Source organism: Anopheles merus, chromosome X (assembly GCF_017562075.2).
Source record: "Anopheles merus strain MAF chromosome X, AmerM5.1, whole genome shotgun sequence".
In the NCBI taxonomy this organism is placed as follows: domain Eukaryota; kingdom Metazoa; phylum Arthropoda; class Insecta; order Diptera; family Culicidae; genus Anopheles; species Anopheles merus.
Window position 1 is genome coordinate 25,429,030 of NC_054081.1, and position 24,087 is coordinate 25,453,116.

At 43.2% G+C, this 24,087-nt stretch overlaps 1 protein-coding gene across 1 annotated transcript in view; it reads right to left on the reverse strand.

Annotated features, from left to right (window-relative positions):
- LOC121597266 overlaps positions 1-24,087 on the reverse strand; it is a 98,449-nt gene that overhangs the window by 35,530 nt on the left and 38,832 nt on the right. Inside the window, exons 4-5 of the mRNA XM_041922904.1 lie at positions 10,645-10,816; positions 3,438-3,867 (exon numbers count right to left, since the gene is read on the reverse strand). Of these exons, the coding sequence (XP_041778838.1) occupies positions 3,438-3,867; positions 10,645-10,816 (602 nt within the window). The remainder of the gene's footprint in view (positions 1-3,437; positions 3,868-10,644; positions 10,817-24,087) is intronic.

A 24,087-nucleotide genomic window follows, 5' to 3' on the forward strand; every position in this document is an offset into this window, starting at 1 on the left:
CTCTTAAACCTGTATTACACGGTGGATTTTTTCATGGCAATTTTCTGTCAAACCGCTGTTTTGGTATTTTATAAATGTCAAGTTCGTATTCCCTATCAAAAGATGTAAAGAAATAAAAGTGCAAAACTTACCCAGGCGGGCGATCATTTGTCAGTGACCAGTGATTGGATTGTATTACGTTACGTAACAGAATGTGAACCCTCCCTCTCCCCTATGTAACAAACCGTAACGCTACAGGGAACCCCCTCCCCCCCCCCCTTTGAGCGTTACGTAATTTATGGACGCCCCCTTAACAAACCAAGATCTGATTGCACGACATCTTCAATGAAATCATACAGGGTGTGCGGGCTAAATTTGACACCGGGCCTTTGGGTTTATATCTCAGGGTTGAATTGACGTATCGAAATGATTGATATGTCATTCGATTGCTAAACGTTGTGCGAGCAAGTGTACAAAATGTCTAGTTTCGTAAATATGTGGAACCCGTCTGAATTGTACAAGCGCGTAACGTGTGTTATGATGGTGGCCAATGGGCGGCCGTACGTTTGGCAGCAGGATTCTGCACCATGCCATACGGCCGTAAAAACACGCCAATGGCTCACTGTCAATTTCGACCGATACACCCAGCTCCCCTGACCTTAATCCTATGGATTACTTTGTGTGGGGCACAGTTGAGCGGGACACCAACAGGGCGTCCTGCAATACCAAAGTGGAGCTGGTGGCCATAATAAAGGCCATCCCCAGAGACATGGTTGTCCGGGCTTGCGCGCGGTTCCGGAAGCGGGTGCAGGCGGCCATCGACGTGGAGGGGGGGTACTTCGAATAAAAAATGCGGCCAACATGGTAGGCTAAACTTTTTAGAATTTTTTTTTTTATATTTAACATAAAATTGATAAAACTTCCTTTCCGATTGCCTCTGAAATTGTCAAATTTATCTCGAACACTCTGTAGGTGTTTAATCATAGTCTCGTTGGCAATACAATAACTTCTGTTAAATATTTAGGTAAACAAATCATGTACTTGCCTAAAGTGCATATAAGAATATAGAAAAGACAATTTTATGTTAAAAAGGTATTTACCCCACGGTACAACACTGGGTGGGACTCAACATCATCATCATGTAATGCGCAGTCATTGGGCAGTAACGCTTTCATACAAAAATCACGAAAAGTAACACTTCAATGTTATTTGGGATGATCGAATGACCCAAACGCAAAGCAATTGAGCAGATGTAATTTTCGGAACACCAGATAGCAGAAAAGACATACTTTTTCGATCTTACACGTACAGTAATTATCCGATATACGCTATCGTACGGGACCGAGCACAATAGCGTATCTCGAGTTTTCGCGTATAGCGGATTCCTATGGAAAAATAGTTTACACTACTGGTTCGCGGGTTGAAAAATATCGCCACAGAGTTTTGCTTTAATGTTATTTGTTGTAAAACAGGTATCTTTTCCACAAATTTAATGCAAAATGCCTTAAGAACATTAAAAAAATTCTAAAAGAGCCTAAAATAGTTCAAAGAATTAAAATATTTGCAAAAAACACATGTCGCGGAATCGCGTACTGCGAATTCGCGTCTATAGAGTATCGCGTACTGCGAATAATTGCTGTATATGATTCAATATATCAAAGTGAGAAAACATGACTGGTCACACCGCTCTGATTCGACTCACGCTTTGGATTCGACCACCCATGTCTTTTAAGCCGTGTGTACACGAATATTATATTTGTTCACAATGCGCAATCGTATGGAGATATGTGAATGCAAGGTGGTAATTCCATGTAAAATTTGACATCTTGAATCTAATCGTGTTAATCGTGTGAATGCAGTTTTAGCGATTGTATTATCCACTCGACAATGTTGATGAAAATTTAGTTTACTTTCTCATTAGTTCGCTCGTTAACACGTACTGCCTCTTTTTGCCTCATGCTTTGTCTCAGCCAGCCATATAAATAAACGATGCGCAATCTCAGATTGCGCATGTTTTCGTTTTGTGAAAATATATATCTTTTCGTGTAGCCATCCCTGGTTTATAAACGTAATTTTCATACGTTTTCAGAATGGGCCAATATTGCGAATAAACTTAAAGATTATAAGTCCAAGATATTTTAATTTGACAGATAAATATATCAAATAGAGCAGTTTGACCGATAAATATATGCGCCATCTGAGATTGCACATCGTTCATTCATACAGTGAAAGTCTAAGGCCGCAAATACACGACGCGCGTTTCCACGGGCGCGTTCAAACGCGTATAACAGTTCCGCAGAGATATCCAGCATGAGAATCTCTGCGTTTCCGCGGTAGCGCGTTCGAATGTCATTTCATTTCTATGGCTGGATTGCGTAGTGTATTTGCAGCCTAACAGCAGTGGATACAACATTTCCACGATTTATTGGTTGGTTCGCATATTATTATTCTCATTTTTTAACGAGCGATTGAATGATTGATCCGAATCAATGATCTGGACCACCTTTATGAATGAACCGGATGAGCTGATCTTCAAACAGATCCGTTTTATTTCCTCTTGTTCAGACTAAAGTTTATCCTTTGAACATTTTTAAGGATATTTGAAATTAGACCAAAGAGGAAATAATTTTGCCTTTAAATTCTTCATAAAATAATTTTATGTTTTTGTAGCTTATTTTGCGAAACAAACGGTTAAATCGAAAAAGAAAAATCATTTTGTAATGATTATTAGTTTTTATTTAAATCAAGATTGATCGTTATTTTAATCATTGCGTATTGACACTTGATACAAGTCACACGCGCGATATCCAATGGTCAGAAAGGCTATTCCACCACCTGGTCCCTTTCAACATCCTTGATTCTACATCTTTATCTGTCAGAAAACCGCAAACCCAAAGTTTTGAGATATTTAGAAAGCATTGGGAAAATTTAAAATCCCTGAACCCGCGTATGCGAAGTGCCACGAATCTCGAAAATGCCTCTACAACTTTCAAATGACAATTGTATCAAATTTCTACAGCCACACTCACATCACGATAAAAAATAGAATAGACCTTTGCCTTGCGGATATGGACTCTAAATCTAAAGTAAAAGGAATTTTTGTATGCACAACTCCCATATCAAGAGGATTAGTAATTAGAGGAAATCGCCTCAGGTTTTTTGTTTTTTCATAGCAGCAAAATAAAATTCAACCTAATCAACAACCATATTCATTAGAACGATTTGAAGCACAATCACGAATTAACAATTGGCAATATATCATAAACAACTAGCTATAGCACTTCACATACACAACATAATATTTACAATGTAAAGAAAGTGAATATCATTTTATAAAATTGAAATGTCGCCAAAGGCAGTAAGTCCATTGCATGTCCTTCAATCTACAACAAGAGCGCGAAAATTGCGAGTGTGTTATGGACTTGATATTTAGATTTATTTATTTTTTGTAAACTTACCGATGTTTCCTATATCCATTGTCATAATGCTGTTGATGCTCTTGTAGCTGCTTATTGTCGTAGTGGTTGTTGTTATTGTAGTTGTAGTCATTTCGCTGCCAAATCTTTTTATTACCCTCCTCCACAATTATGTCAGCTGCGCCAAGTCCAGGCCCAGTGCCCAGCGATCCAAGCCCGGCCATACCACCAAATGTTCCGTATGCAGAACCTCCAAACGCTCCAGTTAATAATCCAATTGTATTTCCTCCATTTCTTTCCCGGCCAGGATGATGCATCTTAACGCCATAGTTGTAGCCACCATCGAAATTATTGAACGCTATATTAGGCTGTATCTCGAAGCTTCTAGAATACCCTTCGATACCACTGTTTACGCCTGCACCCATCGGGATAGTAGATTTCGATAATTTATCTTGAAAATCGGTCTCAACCGCTACAGCATTCAAGGATGTGCAATCATTTTGTTAGGAAAGAAGAAGATAAGGATGATGAAAAATTAGTGATCTAAAATGCATTCAAAGAACTAGCAATACAATTTGGTTGGATACATTTGTAATATTTTTTTTTACGTATTATGTTATCTCTATCTCTATGTAAATAACAATCTCGTGTCACGGTGTTTGTTGCCAGCAATCCCCGAAACGACTGGATCATTTGCAACGAGACTTTGCATTCAACGAGGTGTGATCCTTAGAGCGTTTACACACCGAGAAAGCAGCTGAGAAAATAACTGCGGCTGGCATTATTTTCGGTGAGAGAAATCTCCTCGGCATGCAAAGAACAAAGAAGGTGAGAAAATTTTGAATTTGCAGTTTATGGAGTTCTATTGGAGTTAATCTTTTTACAATATAAGCATAGAAGTATTCATAAAAAGCAAAAGAAACTTCTATGACTGCAGCTCTAAGCGATCGAAAACCTTTTAATCTCTCGCCCAATGTAGCTAGAGAGCAGGAACCACTAATGATAGAGCGATGTGAAAGGATGGGGAAGAGGGGAAGGAGGGGAGAAAGAAAACGTGGGTGAAAATAATTTGTCGGGTATTATCATTTTTGCGCCAACACGGTCGCGTATCGGAGCCTTTTTATCAGAAAGAGACAACGCATACAGCGCGCTCTCTCGAACGTCCGTAAACGCTTCAATCGATCAAGAGCTTCAATCGGTTCTTCGGACGTTTCTGCTCGCTTTCTCGATCGGTTTTGGCGGAAAGCGAGCTAGAACCCGAGCTCAAAAACTGCTCGCATTTGTTGTGCGGGATCGATCGAAGCTTTTGATCGACCCAACAGGCAAAGTGAGTGAAATTTACAGGCCAGGGGCATGTAGAAACAGGAGGAAGGGGTTCGGTCGAAGTTGTGTTGTTCACCATAGTCGAATAGCAGTTATTTTTTTCGAAATTGAGAGTAAGCGCGCACTAATCGATCGAAAAATTCTCAACCTCTCGCTCAATGTAGCTAGAGAGCAAGAGCCAATAAAGATAAAGCGAGTTGAAAAGATGGTTAAGAGGGAAAGGAGGGGAGAAAGAGAACCTAGATGTGAACTGTTTTTCGGCCACTATCATTTTTGCGCCAACACGGTCGTATCCCGCTGCGCAAAGCGATCGAAAACTTCTCAACCTTAACCGATCACCGAACGGAACAAAAGTAGAAAGCTTGGAGCAAAATAATCGTTTGTCTCCCTCTATCCTCTATACCACGCTTGCTTGAACTCATGCACGAGCGCAAGAGTATATTCTCTCAGAACTGAGTATTCGCAGTTCAACCCGTGCAGTGAGAATAAATGTGTTAATGTAGCGAAATTTGTTTCTGTATATCATTCCCCTACCCCCACACACCCACATTCACTCTCCGCGCACTCTTACAGTTTTGGCGTGCACGCTACGTACAACACAATACAAAGGTCGTTTTAACCGTTCGCACTGATCAAAGTCGCGATGGTTCCATCGGAACGCCGACGCTCCAAGTCAGAGATTTGGTGTGAAAGAAAAAGTGTGTGTGAGTGTGTGTGTGTGTGTGTGTGTGTGTGTGTGTGTGTGTGTGTGTGTGTGTGTGTGTGTGTGTGTGTGTGTGTGTGTGTGTACACACGCGATAACTCATTTTTTGCTCTTTCCTGGAACCCACATGTTCTACATTCTTCTGATTTTAAGCAACAAAAGTAGAACGGGAAGTAGAAGGATACTTCACCCGCTACGCAAAGCGATCGAAAACTTCTCAACCTCTCGCTCAATGTAGCTAGAGAACAGGAACCAATAATGATAGAGCTAGGTGAAAGGATGGGGAAGAGGGGAAGGAGGGGAGAAAGAGAATGTGAGTTTAAACTATTTTTCGGCCACTATCATTTTTTGCGCCATCACGGTCGTGTACCGGAGCTTTTTTGTCAGAAAGAGATAAACACATACCGCGCGCTCTCTCGAACGACCGTAAACGCTTCAATCGATCAAGAGCTTCGATCGGTTCTTCCGACGTTTCTGCTCTCTTTCTCGATCGGTTTCGGCGGAAAGCGAGCTAGAACCCACCCGCTGCGCAAAGCGACGGAAGAAATCAAGGCGTTCGGAGAATTTTATCATGCCTTCTTTTTCCCTCCAACAGCAAATTTGTCAAGCAGCCAGTCGAGCTACCCGTCCCTGGCGCCGCCTCATACCCATCGCGTGTGGTCAATGCTAGCGAGCTGTTGTGGCGCTTAAAAAAGCCGTTAACAAACATTGCGGCGATGAAGTTGCATTTTCACAAATTAAACCAAAAAAGCGCAATAAGTTCAATTGCTACAATGTAAAAATGACTACGGAATCGCTACCGCACGATAGAGGGTTTGACGCGAACCCTAATTCGCATTAACACGTTCAGCCCGGCGTTGATTTTCATCAACATTCCGTTCTGGCGGCATCTTGAACGCAAGCTAATTGTGAAACCGGTATACTGGAAAGTTCACTGGCAGTCCCTGGGGTCTGTCATCGATCTGAACGTGTTAAGCATTAAGCATAACTTTGTTACACTAAGCTTTTGCTTTCGTATGGTGTAGATTAAACACTCCAGTTCTCCAGTCACGGGGCCCCAACGACCATCTTTCAGGAGGCCCTTGTCGCTAATACTCTGTCCTCTTGTAAACATACGGCATACTACAGACTAGAGATCTACGGCGACCGCCTAGTCCGCCTACCGTTAGATCCGCCGCTGGTTCATGACGGTGTTTTTTTAATTGTGGAGGTGCATCCTTCCCCTTGCCTGCAGTGTATGCATCGGGTAGGAGACAATGTGGCAGTATGCAAGTTGCACGCTGGATTGGAGCGCTCCCGCGGCACCGGCATCATTCCGCACATCTTAACAGCATGCCCGTCGTGAGTTCTAACCGGGTATGAACCGTTCGCCGTAGCAAGGGCAAACTACCGGCTACGTGGTATTCAAGTCCTCAAATGGCCTGCACGATCGCGTAGGCTATTACGCCAACAATAATAATTCCACCAAGACGCCAGATTCCAAGCCACCCAAGATTCCAAGATACCGATTCCAAGCCACCAAGACGCCAGATTCTGGACGGACAGGTGCAGCATCATACGCATCAGAATCTAACAGCTTTGGGGTTTCCCCACTCACGTACAAACACACCACACACACACACACACACACACACACACACACACACACACCACACACACACACACACACACACACACACACACACACACCACACACACACACACACACACACACACACACACACACACACACACACACACACACACACACACACACACACACACACACACACACACACACCACACACACACACACACACACACAACACACACACACACACACACACACACACACACACACACACGAAAGCACGCACCCCCGAAGGCGCACAGCACGCACCCTCCACTAACACCCCCCCCCCCCCTCCTGCACGAGCGAATACGGCTACCTTATCGGTAGAACGGCTGGTTCAGCATTCTTGTAGCGCATCCTCATCCAAAGCGCCTGGCGGGGAGGGAGATCGCGGCATGATAGAGTGAACGGTTTCCCGCGCTGTGTGTGTGTGCGTGTGTGTGTAGAGACTAGTGTTGGGAATTTCGTTAAAAAAAGGAACGGAACGGAACTAGTTCATTTTTTCAAAAAGAACGGAACGTGAACCTGGGGTGCACAAGTACCGACCCAGAGCTTAGAAACCAAACTGTCATCAGGGGGGGGGGGAGGGGCGGGGGTATGCTACTTGTTACAGGATATGAAAAGGCGTTTCTTAAATCATCATTCTTAAATCATATTTGACACCAAATCTAGATGGGTTCAATCTATGTCCAGTAAGCTGTACCAGCTGTGCTAATATAAAGTATGCATTTACTATCCAGCATTTTTTAAACTTTTTAGATGCGACGACCATTTTCGGTCAAAGCCTTCCTGTACCACTAATAGGCTTGGCTATCATTAACTTATTAATTGCCCATAGCAGGATAATCATCCCAGCGTATGGGGGCACGGTCCATTCGAAGCTGTTACCCATGCCGATGTTATTGAGTGGTACGAGTTGACGATTGTATCACGAGATTAACTAATTATTTGAATTTCATTTACTACATAAAACAAATAGTTTTTTTATTCAAATAAATCGTTTACAACATCACGGCACTCAAACGGTTGTCGAATGGAACAGAATGGTTCGAATCGAATGGCTAAATATTGGAATCATGCCGAGTGCCAAGATCACGCGGGTATCGTGGCATAAAAAATAAATACATTTAATTTTTCGTTGTTCATACTCACATATTATAATACATTTTTTCCAACCCGTTCTGCCATATGAGTACAGATTTAAATTTTATAATAATCATTTGTCTAGTTAAGATAAACTAAATTATAACAAAAAGTATAACAGATGTTACAAATTGCACCATAATACCAAATGCAACACCATTTTTGGTTTCGCTTAACACGATTTTTATAAACGATACGCGACGAAGTGCGATGAATATTCCTGTGAGCATGGGAGAGTGCACAGGCAACACGTGCTGTGTGCGAGAAAGAGTGAACAGTTATCTTGCATGCAGTAAGCAAAAGCCGGACAAAGCCGGTTTTTTCAAAGAACGGAACGCACGAACGATAGCACCTTGCTAACAATATTGAAGCGGCAAAGACCGGAACGGAGTGAGAGGAAAGAACGAATTGAACGGAACGGAATGAACGGAAAGAACGAAATGAACGGAACGGAACGGAATGAACGGAATGAACGGAATGAACGGAATGGAACGGAATGAACGGAAAGACCGGAATGAACGGAATGAACGAAATGGAACGATTTTGTCTAAAGGATCGGAATGGAACGACCTACATAAAGAACGGAACTTTTTTACTAGGTTCGGACCGGAACGGCCAACACTACTAGAGACCCGAAAACTCGTGACAGATTTCGGCACATACAAAAACAAATATTTTATTGCCACTATACATTGATACATGATGCTTAGAAGGTCGTTGAATCATCATACTTATTCAAATTAAAAGCATCATACTAAAAGCATCATATTAGATTAGTGTTAGACGTTCTCCTACGCATGTTTTACATAGGCTTCGTCACCCTCGATTGGCAGGGGCATCAAATGGCCTCATCAGCGGCGGCACGAAATAAAATAAACCATCAATACACCGATAACACTTTGAATCCCAATCCAGCTTCTCCCACAGCGTCGCAAGGTCACACACAAATTGATAAATGCTAACACCCACCAATAACAATACACAACCGCAATGCACATATATGAATCAACCCATACACCACAACACCCAATCAGCTGGCGGCGGAAGGCACGGGATGAAGCGCAAGTAAGACAAAGCAGGGTGAGAAAGGGAGAAGAAGCGGACGAGAAAATGGGCGTCAACATTTTTAAATTTTTTGACCGTTTTTTTTGCTTCGTCGCCAAAAATATTTCGTCCATTTCGCCAACAGAGGGCGCTAAACCTGCGCAGGAATCGCTGATGTCCCGTGCGGGGATCGGGGCAAAATCTGCGCTGGCCAGCGCAGATTTTGGTACATTTCCTGCGCAGGAAACTGCTCGAATTTGCGCAGCGGGAGAGTAAAAGATGGCATGAGAAAATTCGCCGAACACAATGGTGTCGATTATCTGATTCAAACGGAAAAGTATCAAACAAAACCGCGCTACACGAACTGAAACGAAATCGGCATTATACAAGCTTGTTAGAGACTTCTTTCGTTGACTCGAGACATTGCTACCAAATTGATCTGAAATGGGTTTGTTTGTTAAAACAAACTGCAACGCGTAACGCACGAAGTATTGTACCAATTAATAATTATGTCTACAAGTGGCATATTATTGTTCTTTAAATGTGATTGGCAATGTCATGAAAAGTAGCGCTTGTTAAAAAAAAAAACACAAAATACACAGAAATCATATCTAATTTCTGTGTATTTTGTTATTCCCACCCTTTTCCGGTGAATAATTACAAAAAATCTCTTTTGAATGTAATGACATGCAATTCGTGTGGTTTAAATATATTTATCTAGCAGTTAAATCCTATAACAAAATGCTTTCCGTAGCTTTAACCTAACGGAAAGCTGTTGGACAAAAAACGGTCTCCGTTTGAGTCAGGTAATGCAAATTACTGTCCTTCAGTTCGATATATCAAACCAGAGACAAGTCGAGTTCTCTAACACGGATCACAATAGAAAATGAGCATTTTTGATACTTTTTCTCAAGCAGTTGAGTCACATAATCGGCACTAATGATTTCTTCCGTCGCTTTGCACAGCGTGCGTGAAGTTGTTGTGATTACGAGGCCGTTTGCAAGCTCGCAGACTGCTCGAATTTATTTTGCATGATAATTAATGATAATTACGTCGCTATTCCCAAGATTGCAAGAAATTGCTTCCTGAAAAATACTCGAAATCCTATTAATGTTCCTTTTGGAAGACATTTAATATTCCGAAGCCTTGGCTAGAACAATTATATATCCGATCTTCTTCTTCTTGGCGTAACGACCTACGCGATCATGCCGTCCTATACACGCATTCGAGACTTATTAAGTACGACGCAACCAAAGAGTCATTCCTTTCTACGGTGGGACGGTACAAATGAGGTTTGAATCCATAACGGACATGTTGTAAAGTCGTTTGAGCTTAAATTTGTGCTACGGGACCGTTCCAAGTCCGGAACACTCGTACAGAAATCGTGAAAATTTATTTAAAATCATCCATATCTTGGAAGTTACCTTTGGTGCGTTGCTTGAGTTCCTTTAAACTACTACTCCCAGAAGAACTGATTCCAGAACCGATAACCTTCCCGTGGTAAACAGGAATTTGCTGTCCGAGGCCTTGTTGAACTTTCGACCGGTGACTATTTTTGGAATTGTGATGTAACTGCCTAACATGAGTATCATCAACCTGTATTAAAGATAAAACAAAACGTTAGTTTTAAGATAAAAAATTCCCTTTTTATTTCATTCATACGGATGAAACTTCTACCCGACTGATCAATTGTTTTTAGAAACATTATAAAATAACAAATAAACTTAATTTTTTATATATAATAATAATAATAATAATAATTATAACAATATAATATACATAATTTAATAATATTTTCCGCAGTTATGCTTTCCGTGGCTTTACTCTTTCAAACGAAGATAAATATCATAAAACATTTCCACTTTTCCTACGAGAAGAAGCCACCACGTCATAATGTTACTATTTAACGAATAATCGCTAAAAAAAGCATGGCTGTTTTTAAATCATTAAATGCACAAAAACAAATGTAAATTGATGCGATTTTAAAAGCAATCGATCAGTTCGACATCCCGGCCGAATCGATACACTGGGTTTTTTTATCCTTCCTCTCCCTTGGCCAAGTCACGGTGGCAGTTGCACCTCATGCCTTCCCCACCCCCTCCATGAATTTTGGTTAATGAGCTGGCTGTTTGGCTCATAACAAAGAATTTGGTGCAACAGTTTTTTATTACATTGTACAACTTTCATCGCTGACTTCTGATACCGATCAGCCGATTGATCCTTTGCTCATTGTGATCCTAAATAATTGTTGCCACACACAGGACTGCCAATAACACAGTCATAACAATTCCACTTAATATTGTGAGGTTTCGAGTAGTATCTTCGGTATGGATACCCAAGTGACATTTGTGTGATGTTAACTATGATATGGGACGTAAATACGGACACCGGAAAGTAGAGTTCTATACGATTTATTCTCTCGCACAGTTCACAATTAACCGCTCCCGTGTCATTCCCAAACTAATTCCCCGTCCCCAAAGCGCGCACCGCTTTATAGCTTCTGCCCGTCTTCCCTCTTGCTCCGCGTTACCCGCCGTAACCGAGTTCTCCCTCCTAGCTCATTCTCGCACGTTATTTTTATTTCTTTCTTCTCGCGCACATTCCGAGGCTCGCGCACACTCCCTTACACTTCCCTATTTTACATTTGTTCAAAAAAAATTATCGTGATCTGCTAGAATGGTGCTCGAGATACCAAAAATTGTGGATTTGTACCTGATAAAAAAAGCGTCATAATCTTGTATGTGCATGGGAATGACCGTCATATATAGGATGATAATATGGAGTCCATTTCGTTTGAAAATTCAGAGAATTCCAATTTATTTGATTTAATATTTTTCGAAAAAAGGCGCATTTCGTGCGGCATTATATGGTAAAAACTTAGCAATACGGCCTTTTTGGACCGTCACTCCTGAATAAAAAAAAAAAAATGGTAAAAACTTGAATTTTGTTATATAAACTTTAATAAGAATTGGAAACGTTATTTACCAAAGGTTAGAGAAGAAAGCAACGAAAAAGCCACATCGATTTAAAAGCCAGTCGATTTAAAAGGGGTTGTTCTAAAATTCCCTTAAACTGGTTCAGTATAGGCAAAATTTCCCGAAACCTTTATATAACATTCATGAGATTTGTTTAATTAAACGTTAGTAGTCGTAATTATCACCTATCCTCTACACTTTCCGCGGTGAGCCGTGAGCCGACAAAGATACCAAAAGGGCCTTGTAACAAAAGTACCACACACACACACACACACACACACACACACACACACACACACACACACACACACCACACACACACACACACACACACACACACACACACACCACACACACACACACACACACACACACACACACACACACCCACACACACACACACACACACACACACACACACACACACACACACACCACACACACACACACACACACACACACACACACACACACACACACACACACACACACACACACACACACACACACACACACACACACACACACACACACACACACACACACACACACACACACACACACACACACACACACACACCACACACACACACACACACACACACACACACACACACACACACACACACACACACACACACACACACACACACACACACACACACCTTGATAGTGCGCGTGAAGTATAATTCGGTACTGCGGATGCCTCTACGCACAATTGAGTTTAGCGAGTAGTGAAATTGTGCTGGTGAAGCTAGGAGCACCCAGTGCGTGAGTGACTCGGACGTGAGTACTGTGAGTTTCAGTGACTTCCACGCAAACAATGAGACCCCAAATTTTGAGTGATTCAGGCCGAGGGATATGAGGAAGCTTGAGGAAGCAAGAAGAAACGCGCTGCGGTGAGAGCGCGCTTTACAGGGTTTACCAGCATATAAAACAACTGTTCACTTGTTTATAACAATAGTCGTTTTGTATAGACACCGCTGTCTACCACTTGCTCACACGTCAGATGGTGTAAGCTACTCTGTCCAATTCAATAACACAATTTTCGCCTTCGATTGCACAACGGTCGGATTCGGCACGGTTTATTGTGGTTGTTGTGTAATTAACAAAATTAATGTTTTGATTTATTGAAATGTATGGGTTATACTGCATATTGCTTGAATAAAATAAACGTGTTTAAAAATGTTTGGTTTTGGCAAAATTTGTCCCAACAAAACAAACTGTGCCGAATCTGACAGTTGCTAATCCAAGGCGAAAATTGTGTTATTGAATTGGACAGAGTAGCTTACACCATCTGACGTGTGAGCAAGTGGTAGACAGCGGTGTCTATTCAAAACGACTATTGTTATAAACAAGTGGACAGTTGTTTATTATGCTGGTAAACCCTGTACTTTTTGAGTGCGCTTATCACTAACAAAAAGCGAACCCAGCGTATTGGAACAAGCCGTGTGTGATTGTGTGCGTATGTCGACGGCTATTTCAGCTGGAGAACTTGTATTTTATTTGCACCCAATTTTTGCCGGTCAGTCTGTCCCATTCTTACTACCATATTCGACTTCATACAAAGTGGCAATGTTTGACGTTTCGAATGTTGATGTTTTTAATCCCGTTGATTCTGCGTGATAATGTGTAAAAATACTTGTTTTAGTGAAGTGTATTAATGTGTTTAGTGTTACTTCAACGTGCACAGTTAGTTGAAATATGTAAAGTGTTGGAAAACAAAGGGTTGTAGTGATATGTATGCCTGTTTGTACATCGGCCAAAGAAGTAAATGACATGTTGCATCGAGGTATAGGCTCTTTTTGCAAATGCAAAAGTATTATGCCATATGTAAATAATATGTTATATAGTTAAATAATATGTTGTATAGTAAAAAGTCTGACAGCTGCCAAATTAGTGTGTTTATTGCTAACGCTCCGAATTTATCCACGATTTTATCGGTGTAATCGGTTTTTGTTCTAACTGATTCTAGTTTTGCTGAGTCCATAAGTGCAGTTCCCGCGAGCCTAGTATTGCTTTCCTGACGATAACTACAGTGTCCACGATATTTTCGGCTTCTATTCGTGGCTCCTTCGATGTTCATCCGCTGCTTGCATCTAAAATGGAGGACGTGTGTCATGCATGTTCTGAAGCACTGGGCCCGGTTGAAGGCTCAATTACGTGCCTGTATTGTGAGGGTACTTACCATCTGGCGTGCACGAAAGTGCCCATATCAGTGATCGACGAAGTGAAAAGGATGCCTTCGCTGCACTGGAGTTGCATTGCGTGTACTAATGCGATTGGTAATCCGCGAAGCAAAGTATTTAAGGGTACGGGTATGCAAGATGGCTTTCCAGCCACCCTCACAGCTGTCGTTGAAGCAATGAAGTCCAGCTTAGTCCCACCGGTAGTGCAGGAGATTCGGGATGGTTTTGCCGGATTCGCCGCGTCCCACTCAGCATCCTTCCAGCACTGCAACCAATTTCCCCCAGATGCACTTCCTAACGGAAAAAGACGGAGATTATTCCGCGAAGTAGTTGCATCCTCGGATACCATGTTTGTTGACAGTGCAGCAACCTCAAACATCACAAATACCAAAAACACTCACCGGATCGATCGACCTTCACTACCACCTATTATAACAGGCACCAATACTACCTCAGCTCCTATACCAACTATGTCACAAATACCAAAAACTGATTACTTGCGGCTGCACCTATTAAGACTGGCTGCATCCATCACCACTGAACAAGTTATCTCGATGGTGAGTTCGCAGCTGGACACCCCAGACGTAATCGCTTTTAGCCTATTAATAGCTGGAACGGTTCCTAACTCCCTGAGTGCGATAACATTCAAGGTCAGGATCCCCGCTGTCCTTCGTAGCAAGGCGCTTAACGCAGCCTCTTGGCCGGCCGGGCTCGGTGTGCGTGAGTTCATCTCGCTCCCGCCGCGATCTCTTCAATAACGCACACATCACACGAACACTTACATATCACTACCGCAACATTCCGGCACTCAACATTCTCCGGTAGCGCCACAGTCTCGCATCCAACACAACAATCCTTACTCACCTGCACTTATCCGTGAACCTTCGCAGACACAAGCTGAACACTCACCAACCGATATGAATCGCACTCTCACTTCACCTACTATTCCGTCCACATCACGAGCAAAAACGCGTCAAACTACAATGGCTCAATTTTTTCCGAAGTAACCGCACCACAGCAGCGCAGTCATATGGTACTCACACGGTCCGAGCAATCCCTTCGACAACACAGACACTCATCATACACTCACCATCTACGATAAGCTCCGTCATTTCCAACATACCAGCTACTAACATTTCATTACATCAAGCACCCAGCGATCAAGCGGCGCGTATAACCGTGTTTTATCAAAATGTGCGTGGTCTGCGCTTAAAGCCGATGAGTTCCGCTTATCGGTAATGGAGACTGAATACGATGTATTGGTGCTTACCGAAACCTGGCTTGATCCCTCTATTTCCACCGCTCTCTTGTTTGGTGATGAGTATCGTATTTACCGTTGTGACCGAGATACCACCAATAGCTCTCACTCTCGCGGGGGTGGTGTTCTAATTGCATGCAGTGTTTCCCTCTCGTCGTACGCGAATCATGTGCTGTCCCAGACACTCGAGGTAACATGCATCTGCATTCAGCTAAGCAACCATCATTTGTATATTGCTGCAGTCTATCTTCCACCAAATCACAGCACAGACGAGACGAAAATAAATGAATTACTAAAATGGGTCAATGAAATTTGCCACTCCTTATGTCCGGATGATAGATTTTTACTCATCGGCGACTTTAATCAGCCTACTCTCTCTTGGTCACCTGCACCTGTCGAAAAAGATACGGCTTTTAGTTTTTTCGAGCCTCATACTCAATCAACACGATGTGCCCAATTAATTGACGGATTGCACCTGAACGCTTTATATCAACTCAACAACAACAAAAACTATCTGAACAGAACTCTTGATCTGATTTATGCAAATTGGCCAGCTGTTTTAGCCTCATCGTCCATACGGACCTCTGATACCCCCCTACTACCTGTCGTCCACCACCATCCACCATTGGAGTTCAATCTCAACATTGATACTGCTACCGCCCAACTACCATCTAATGTTGCGGAAAGGCGGCTCGATTTTAGTCGTATTAATTTGCCTAAGCTCGAGAGATTGATCTCACAATATGACAAATCTTTTAACTGCTCGAACTTTTTAACTCTTGACCATGCTGTCGATGATTTCTTTCAGTTTATGCGAACGGCACTTAACGAATGCGTCCCCGTCAAAAAGCCGCATCGAGGTCCGGCCTGGGGTGATCGCACACTACGTACATTGAAAAGAGCGAAACGTGCTGCATATAGTAACTCGCGTGATCGAAGGTGTCCCGCTTTGCGAGTTTACTACAATAGCGTCCACGCACTTTATCGACGTTATAACAGAATCTGCCACCGCAGGTACCTACGTAATATAGAAAAAAATCTGCGCGTGCATCTTCAACATTTCTGGACCTACGCAAACAATAAGCGCAAATCTTCCGGTTTCCCAGGTTTGATCCGCTACAAGGGGAACCGAACTTGCACACTCCCAGATATGTGCGAATTGTTTGCTACACGTTTTGAGGACACTTTTGTTTCTGAAAAAATGCACGCCGAGGCTCTTCATGCTGCACTTACTAACACACCCGCAGATGCACTTCGTCCCATGCTTCCGGTCATTAATACCTCGTCAGTCACCCGCGCCATAGACCGCCTAAAGATGTCCTACACCGCCGGCCCTGATGGCATCCCGGCAGTGATCCTGAAAAAGTGCACTGCGTCGATTGCTCCGATACTAGTAAAAATCTTCGAGGAATCACTAGGTTCATGCAACTTTCCTATCTCCTGGAAGGTCTCATGGTTAACACCAATCCATAAGAAAGGCTGCAAGAATGAGGCTTCTAACTATCGCGGCATTACATCGCTAGGGGACATTGCAAAAGTGCTTGAGCTGCTTGTTTATGAAACGTTACTGGCCTCTGCCCGCCATTACATCAGTCCGAATCAACACGGATTTGTCCCTAACAGATCAACAACCACAAACCTCATGCAATTCGTCAGTAGCTGCCATAAGCAGCAATCTGGGACCTTTACTATTTGTCCTTTATATAAATGATGTTTCCACGATTCTTCCTGCGGGTAATCACCCGCTCTATGCGGACGACACCAAAATCTTTCGGCAAATCCAGGGACCAGACGACCATCGCATACTCCAGGCTTCACTAGAAGAATTCGATAACTGGTGCACGCGAAACTCCTTAACCATTTGTGTTGATAAGTGTGTTACCATCACCATCAGCCGTTCGCGCTCTTCAGTGCATTTCGACTATACGCTAAACGGGCAAACTTTGCAGAGAGTCGATTGTGTCAAGGACTTGGGTGTTTTCGTCGACGCGAGACTCACGTTTGAGCAACACCTTGATCGCGTTGTGACAAGATGCAGTCAATTGTTAGGTTTAGTCGTTAACATGACTCGCGAGCTCTCTGACCCAATCTGCACCAAAACTCTTTATTGTGCTCTTATTCGATCAGTGCTGGAGTATGCCAGCGTTGTGTGGTGGCCCTCCTCTGCTCGGGGGGTTGCGCGCTTGGAGTCCATCCAGCGTAGGGCTACCCGTTTCGCGCTCCGTTCGTGGGGCAGCAACAACGACTACACAACAAGGTGTTTGTTGCTCGGGTTACCCCAACTCGACGACCGAATACGAAATGCTAGGCTGGCTTTTATCGTTGAGCTTCTCAATGGTAGCATCGATTGTCCGGTTTTGCTCTCGTCGATACAGCTGTACGTGCCTGCAAGAACTCTCCGCCCTAGGGCGATGCTGGCCATCCCAGAGACAAGGACCGCCTTCGCTTCCCGAGACCCGTTTTTGCGTATATGTCTTGCTCTGAATGCGGAATCTGATGCGTATGAGCCCGGCATGACGATGGCAAATGTGTTGAGTCGCATTAATTTACTTCACGCCTCTCGCCAGAATCTTTAGCGTCCTTGTAATTGTTATTGTTGTTATTATTGTGTTATTGTAAAGCGTGTGACTATTTATGTTATATTCCTATTGTACCCTTACATATATCGAGAGGGCCTATGAGGTCCGTCGATCATTTAATAAATGTACAAATATACAAATATACAAATATGTAAGAAAAGTGTTTGTATTTATTATTTACCTGCGTTGTTCCATTTCCCTCCCGCGCCCATCCATTGTGTACCGGTAAAATAATAAAAATCGTGGCATATTGTTGTGCATATAATGCGTTTTATGTGCGACTAGTTAATTTCGCTGCCGTGTTTAGCATACCGGACATGCAGATCGTGGCGTTGCAGACGCCAAACGAAATACGGGGTGCAGCAATACCCGGAATCGAACGTGTACATCTTGCCTGGTACGTCTTGGCTTTGTGATGACCGGGTCGATCCAAACTTACCGGGTCAGAGTCATCCGTAAGTGACCAGTAGTCGTTCGGGTCGACCCGAAAAGTACAAGTAGGTAAAGTAGGTCCAAGCTCCGGGTCCAAAATGCTAATACTTTTACGTACCTACTGATAATTCGGGTCGACCCAAACTCGCTGCACCCACGAGTCAAATTTGATTCCTAATGTGATCTAGCAACCCTTACTATAACCATGGTTCGGGATCGATTCCGTTTCGTAGACTCCGGATTGTATCGTGTGGCCCAAAAAAAAATTAATCAAAATTAATAAAAATTAATGGAAATTAATCGTGTGGCCCACCCCAAGTGTAGCTGAACCCACGAGAGCCGTAAAGGACAGTTAATACTTTTGTTAGAAACACGGTTATGAATGCCCGCCTGGTCTGTTGAATACGGTCTACAAGTAAAGGGAGCATTACCGGACTCCTTGTTTCGTAATCTAGACGCTGATGACAATTATGAAGAGCAAGGCGTGTTGGCCTCTGTCGGATGTACTCGAGTCGCGCCAAAGCCTGAATATTCAAGCGATACCACCATACAATGCATGCATAAATTATATTATGGCATTACATAAACGATCAAATTTTATTATGAGCGTGATTAAATTAAAATTAAAATTAAAATAGTTCGATCTGGATGTGATATGGTTAACTTTTAATAAATAATTTGAAATTTAACAAATCCTGTTTTCCTTACGCAAGCATGATATTAAATTGAACTATCAACCAAGTATTAAGTGTTCAGTTAAAAAGTATGCCAACTAATAAGCGTTCAACTATTGCATTCTGATTGTTCTGTTAATTTGTACTTCTGATCGAATAGCCATTGCCCAAGAGAAATGTAATATTAATTTTCTTTACCTGTGTATCTGTCCTGCATAATTTTTTTTGCTAAAAGTAAAAGCATTACCCTGGTTTATACAAGGATTCACTGGGTAAATATCTAAACATTACACCTGCTAGTGTTTATCCTGTTACATAAGTACCTTAAAATAAAGGTACTAAATAGCGCGTGACATAAGAAAATAGAAAATCCTACCTCTTTTCTGTCTTATAAAAAACCGCGCAATTTATGTTTGTGTCAATAAGATTCGAGCAGTCGTTTCATTCCGTGTTGTTATGCGTGATCTGTACAGTTATAAATTGTGTGCAATACTGTTATAATACAAGTGCAGAATAATACAAGTGTATATTTTAAATATTCAACGTGCCGTGAATTTCACTCAATCACGACAATGTCGGCCAAAGACAAGCGCAAGTCAGGATCCATGTATAGATCCATAGAAGCCAATAATAAAAAGCTTGATGCTGAATTGTTTGGAGAGAGTAGTGAAGCTGGGCCAAGTAATATTCAGACAGCTACGTCAAATGTAAAGTTCAATGAACACCCGCATTGTGGTAAGTGCAAAATTTATAACCAATGCAAATAAGACACAATTATAATACTTATTTTTTATCTACTCATTGCAGAGAACCATCCTTGCCCATTTGATGAATACATCTTGCAAGAAGAATACGTCAATGATTAGGTTACTATCGATGCATTCGACGATACGGAAGTATATGAAGAGGTCAACGAAGATTACGATGAAGCCGAGGAAACTATGCACAGCACACAAGAGTCTCAACACAAGGAGGAACCATTTGATGAGCTTATTCGAAATTGGGCATTAAAAACATACCAAACACATCAAATGGACTATTAGAAATTTTACGTAAAAAATCGGATGCCGAAAGATGCGCGCACGTTGCTTAAGACAAGGCAATGTAGAAAAGAAACGTACCCTATAGCAGGGGGAGAATGTTGGTTCCCTGGGGTACGATCGGTTCTCCGATCGTCCCCCGAGTTACGACCCCTCGAGTTACGACGATTCGCAGATACGACGATTTTGATTTTGACAGTTAAAAGTTGTCATTGACAAGAAATTGATGTATTTTTTTGAATATCTGGGCTGATAAACGTTATACACACATTTTCAAAGATTCCAAAACTACCCAATCTTGCATATCTTTATTGTGTACGGTTTCGAGCATCCTGTCAAATTAGCAGCTTTCGGCAAAGTGGACAGCAGAAAGACGGGTGGTTTTCTTCTTGCGGCTGTGTTGCAGAAGAAGCATCATCGCTGGAAACTTCCATCATTGATACAGCTGATGTTGGATTGAGAACATCTGCGCTGACAATCCTTGCTTGCAGGCGTGTCGCAGCAGAAAAACCACCTCCGGATGCTGCAATAACAGTTGCAGACGACGATAACCGTTGTCCTGCGGAGCAATTAACCATTCCTGGCGGTTTTGCTGCAGCAGCGACAACACCTCCAGATGCTGTCACCACCGCTGAAGACGACGTCAACTGTTGCAATCCAGCATCAACAGCATTTCCTGGCGGACGTTCCGTAGCAACAACAACGCCACTGGAAGTTGCTTTTGGTGATGTAGACGGCAACAGTTGTCCTCCGGCAGCAGCAACAACACTCCTGGATGCTGTCTCCACCGCTGCAGCCGACGGAAGCTGTTGTCCTCCAGCATGAACAGCAGCTACAACACCTCCAGATGCTGTCCCCACTGTTGCAGCCGACAGCCACCGTTGCCCTCCGGTGGCAGCGACAACACCTCTCGATGCTGTCACCATCGTTGCAGGCGACGGCAACCGTTGTCCTCTGGCATGTATCACACTTCTTGGCGGACGTGCTGCAACAGAATCAACACCACTCGAAGTTGCGTTTGGTGATCCAGGCGGCAACCGTTGTCTTCCGGCGGGAGCGACAACACTCCTGGATGCTGCGACCACCGCTGCAGTCGACGAAAGCCGTTGTCCTTCAGCATGAACAGCAGCGACAACACCACTGGATGCTGTCCCCACCGTTGTAGCCGACGGCAACCGTTGTGCTCCGGCATGCACAACACATCCTGGCGGGCGTGACACAACAACACTATCAGGACTAGAGGATGCCATCACCAATGAAGATGATGGAATTTGCTGTCCACCGGCGCAAACAACTCTACCAGCTGGCATCATCGTCGAAGATGTATTTGGCTTCTGCATTGCAACTCTAACAACGTTTTTTGACAAACGTACAAGTGCAGCAGCAACATCATCGAAAACGTTCAACGCCGACGACGGAACAGATGATATTGGTGGCTGTTCATTGGGGGCAGTATGAAACGTAACTGCAGAAACATTACCGCTAGATGATGTCAACATGTATGATGCAGCAGCAGATGTTGTTAGCTGATTCTCCACGGTACTAACTACTGGAAGCACTTGTACACACGTAGGGTTTGGCACAACTTCTTCACTGCAAAACATACCAACATCATCTGGATCTTCCGGAAGCGCTTGCTTTGTCGGCATACACATTATGTTGCTAGAGCAAAATATGTACGTTTTCATTTACTTTTCACATTAACTTCCCTCTAAATATGTTTAACTAACTTTTACTCTTTTAATTGTAGAGATTTCGAAAAAGCGACGTAGAGAAAACTGTGATTAAAACGCTGACAAAACCCGTCCGGCAAAATGAGTGTATATTTGAGTGATTTGAGTTCCACCCTCCGTTAGCAGTTACTCTTAGAGGAATGAGTTACATCCTCCCGCGAGCCCTCCCCCTCCCCACCCGGAACGCACGGTGCACTCTGCAGTTCTCAATGTGTTCGTGTTCTTTCCAGTCATGCTACCAACACATAAAAAGCTGGTTGTTTCTTTCGTTTCTCGTTTTCTTTCATGCATAGACACGATTGCAAATACGCACTTATTCTAACAACAAACACAAACACGGTCATTTTTGGTTACATTAAACACTTAATTGAAACATAAAGTACACTTTCACAACACATTTCGAATCCTTCATACTAACTAATGGCGTCGTACTGTAAAGTATCGGGTCGAGCCAGGCTGCGGGAAATTTGTCGACAATCTGCGTTGCCTCTGTTCAGCAAATTCTTACCTGTCGATCCACGCACTGCATGTGCGTCTGTGCACATTGTTTGTTCACTTCACACTTCATCAAAACACACCAGCGCACGAGACTTTGAACGAAATGCGCACCAACGCACAAACACTGCGCGCGGGACTTAGAACAAAACGCGCACAACCATCTCCAACAAAGTGTCGCGCTGTACTGGTGGTTTTGTACGCGTAGGAGGGGGGACATACGGAGCTATGGTTCGATGTTGTAGTGTAAGCGAGACAACACGATGTGACGAGCAGCTCCGAGTTGTTGAGCTCGCTGAAAGAAGACACACACATTCACAGATGGCTCGTCAAAGCACGGTATTTGTATTGGTGCTAGTGAAGCGCGCGTGTAAAACAGAATGCGAACTCTCATCGCAGCGCGTTTCTCCTTGCTTCCTCAAGCTTCCTCATACCCCTCGGCCTGAATCACTCAAAATTTGGGGTCTCATTGTTTGCGTGGGCGTGAGTGAGGAAGAAGCATTAGGGTGCGTATACACGTACCTTGCGCGGTTAGCGTCTTAGGGTGCGCATGCACTCAAAGAACTAAATGCGCTGCGTATCTGGATTCGCCTGACGGAATGAACGGAAACGAATCGCTTCATCCTCGTCCGCTAGGGTCTACCCTTAAGGACATAGGCGCCTTTTTTGGTCGTAGCAACAAGACGCCAAGATCGCCCCCGGATGATAATCTTCAGGGTTCTGTATCACCGGCGGTGGATGTCGTTGAAGTTACGCCGGAAAAGCAGACTTCAGCCAGCATGGAGTGCCAGGAAACTTCCCATCCTATCAAGGAACTGGGTTTTGAGGTTAGTGCCAGCAAAACGCAAGAAGCTCTGATGGAAGGGAGCTACATAAGTATACGAAGGATCGGAACAATGTACATGCTCCGATCAAAAAAAAGTCAGTAAGCATCCTCTCGGCGTTATCTTGTATCGAACGGGAGCTGTTGACTATGAAGTTGCAAGCGGAGAGGGCTGAAAAGGCGCTTCGCGAGGTCCAATCGAAGCCTCCAGAAACACTAATGACTGTGAAGAGAAGTAAGAAAGTGAGAACGCCAGAGGAAGCAGAGGACGGTAAACGAGCAAAAAACGAGCAAGGAGATATTGCGCTCCAACAGGCTCTAATAGCTGGGTGGTAGATAAGACTGGGAACGCTGCAATGTGTGTGTGTGTGTGTGTGTGTGTGTGTGTGTGTGTGTGTGTGTGTGTGTGTGTGTGTGTGTGTGTGTGTGGTGTGTGTGTGTGTGTGTGTGTGTGTGTGTGTGTTTCACAAGTATTTCGTTTCGTATAGATTTGTTAGTAGTTTTTTTTGTGTTTTGGGTTAGGTTTTTTATGTAATAAGCAGGACCACCGCCCTCGCGATCAGTGTTTTTTCGATATATTAACAATTTTACGGTCTTCTTTCGTCGTGGTCTTTTGAGGACGTCCGGTTGACTTGCGCGTTTCGGTTGTCCAAGCGCGTTTTGGTTGTC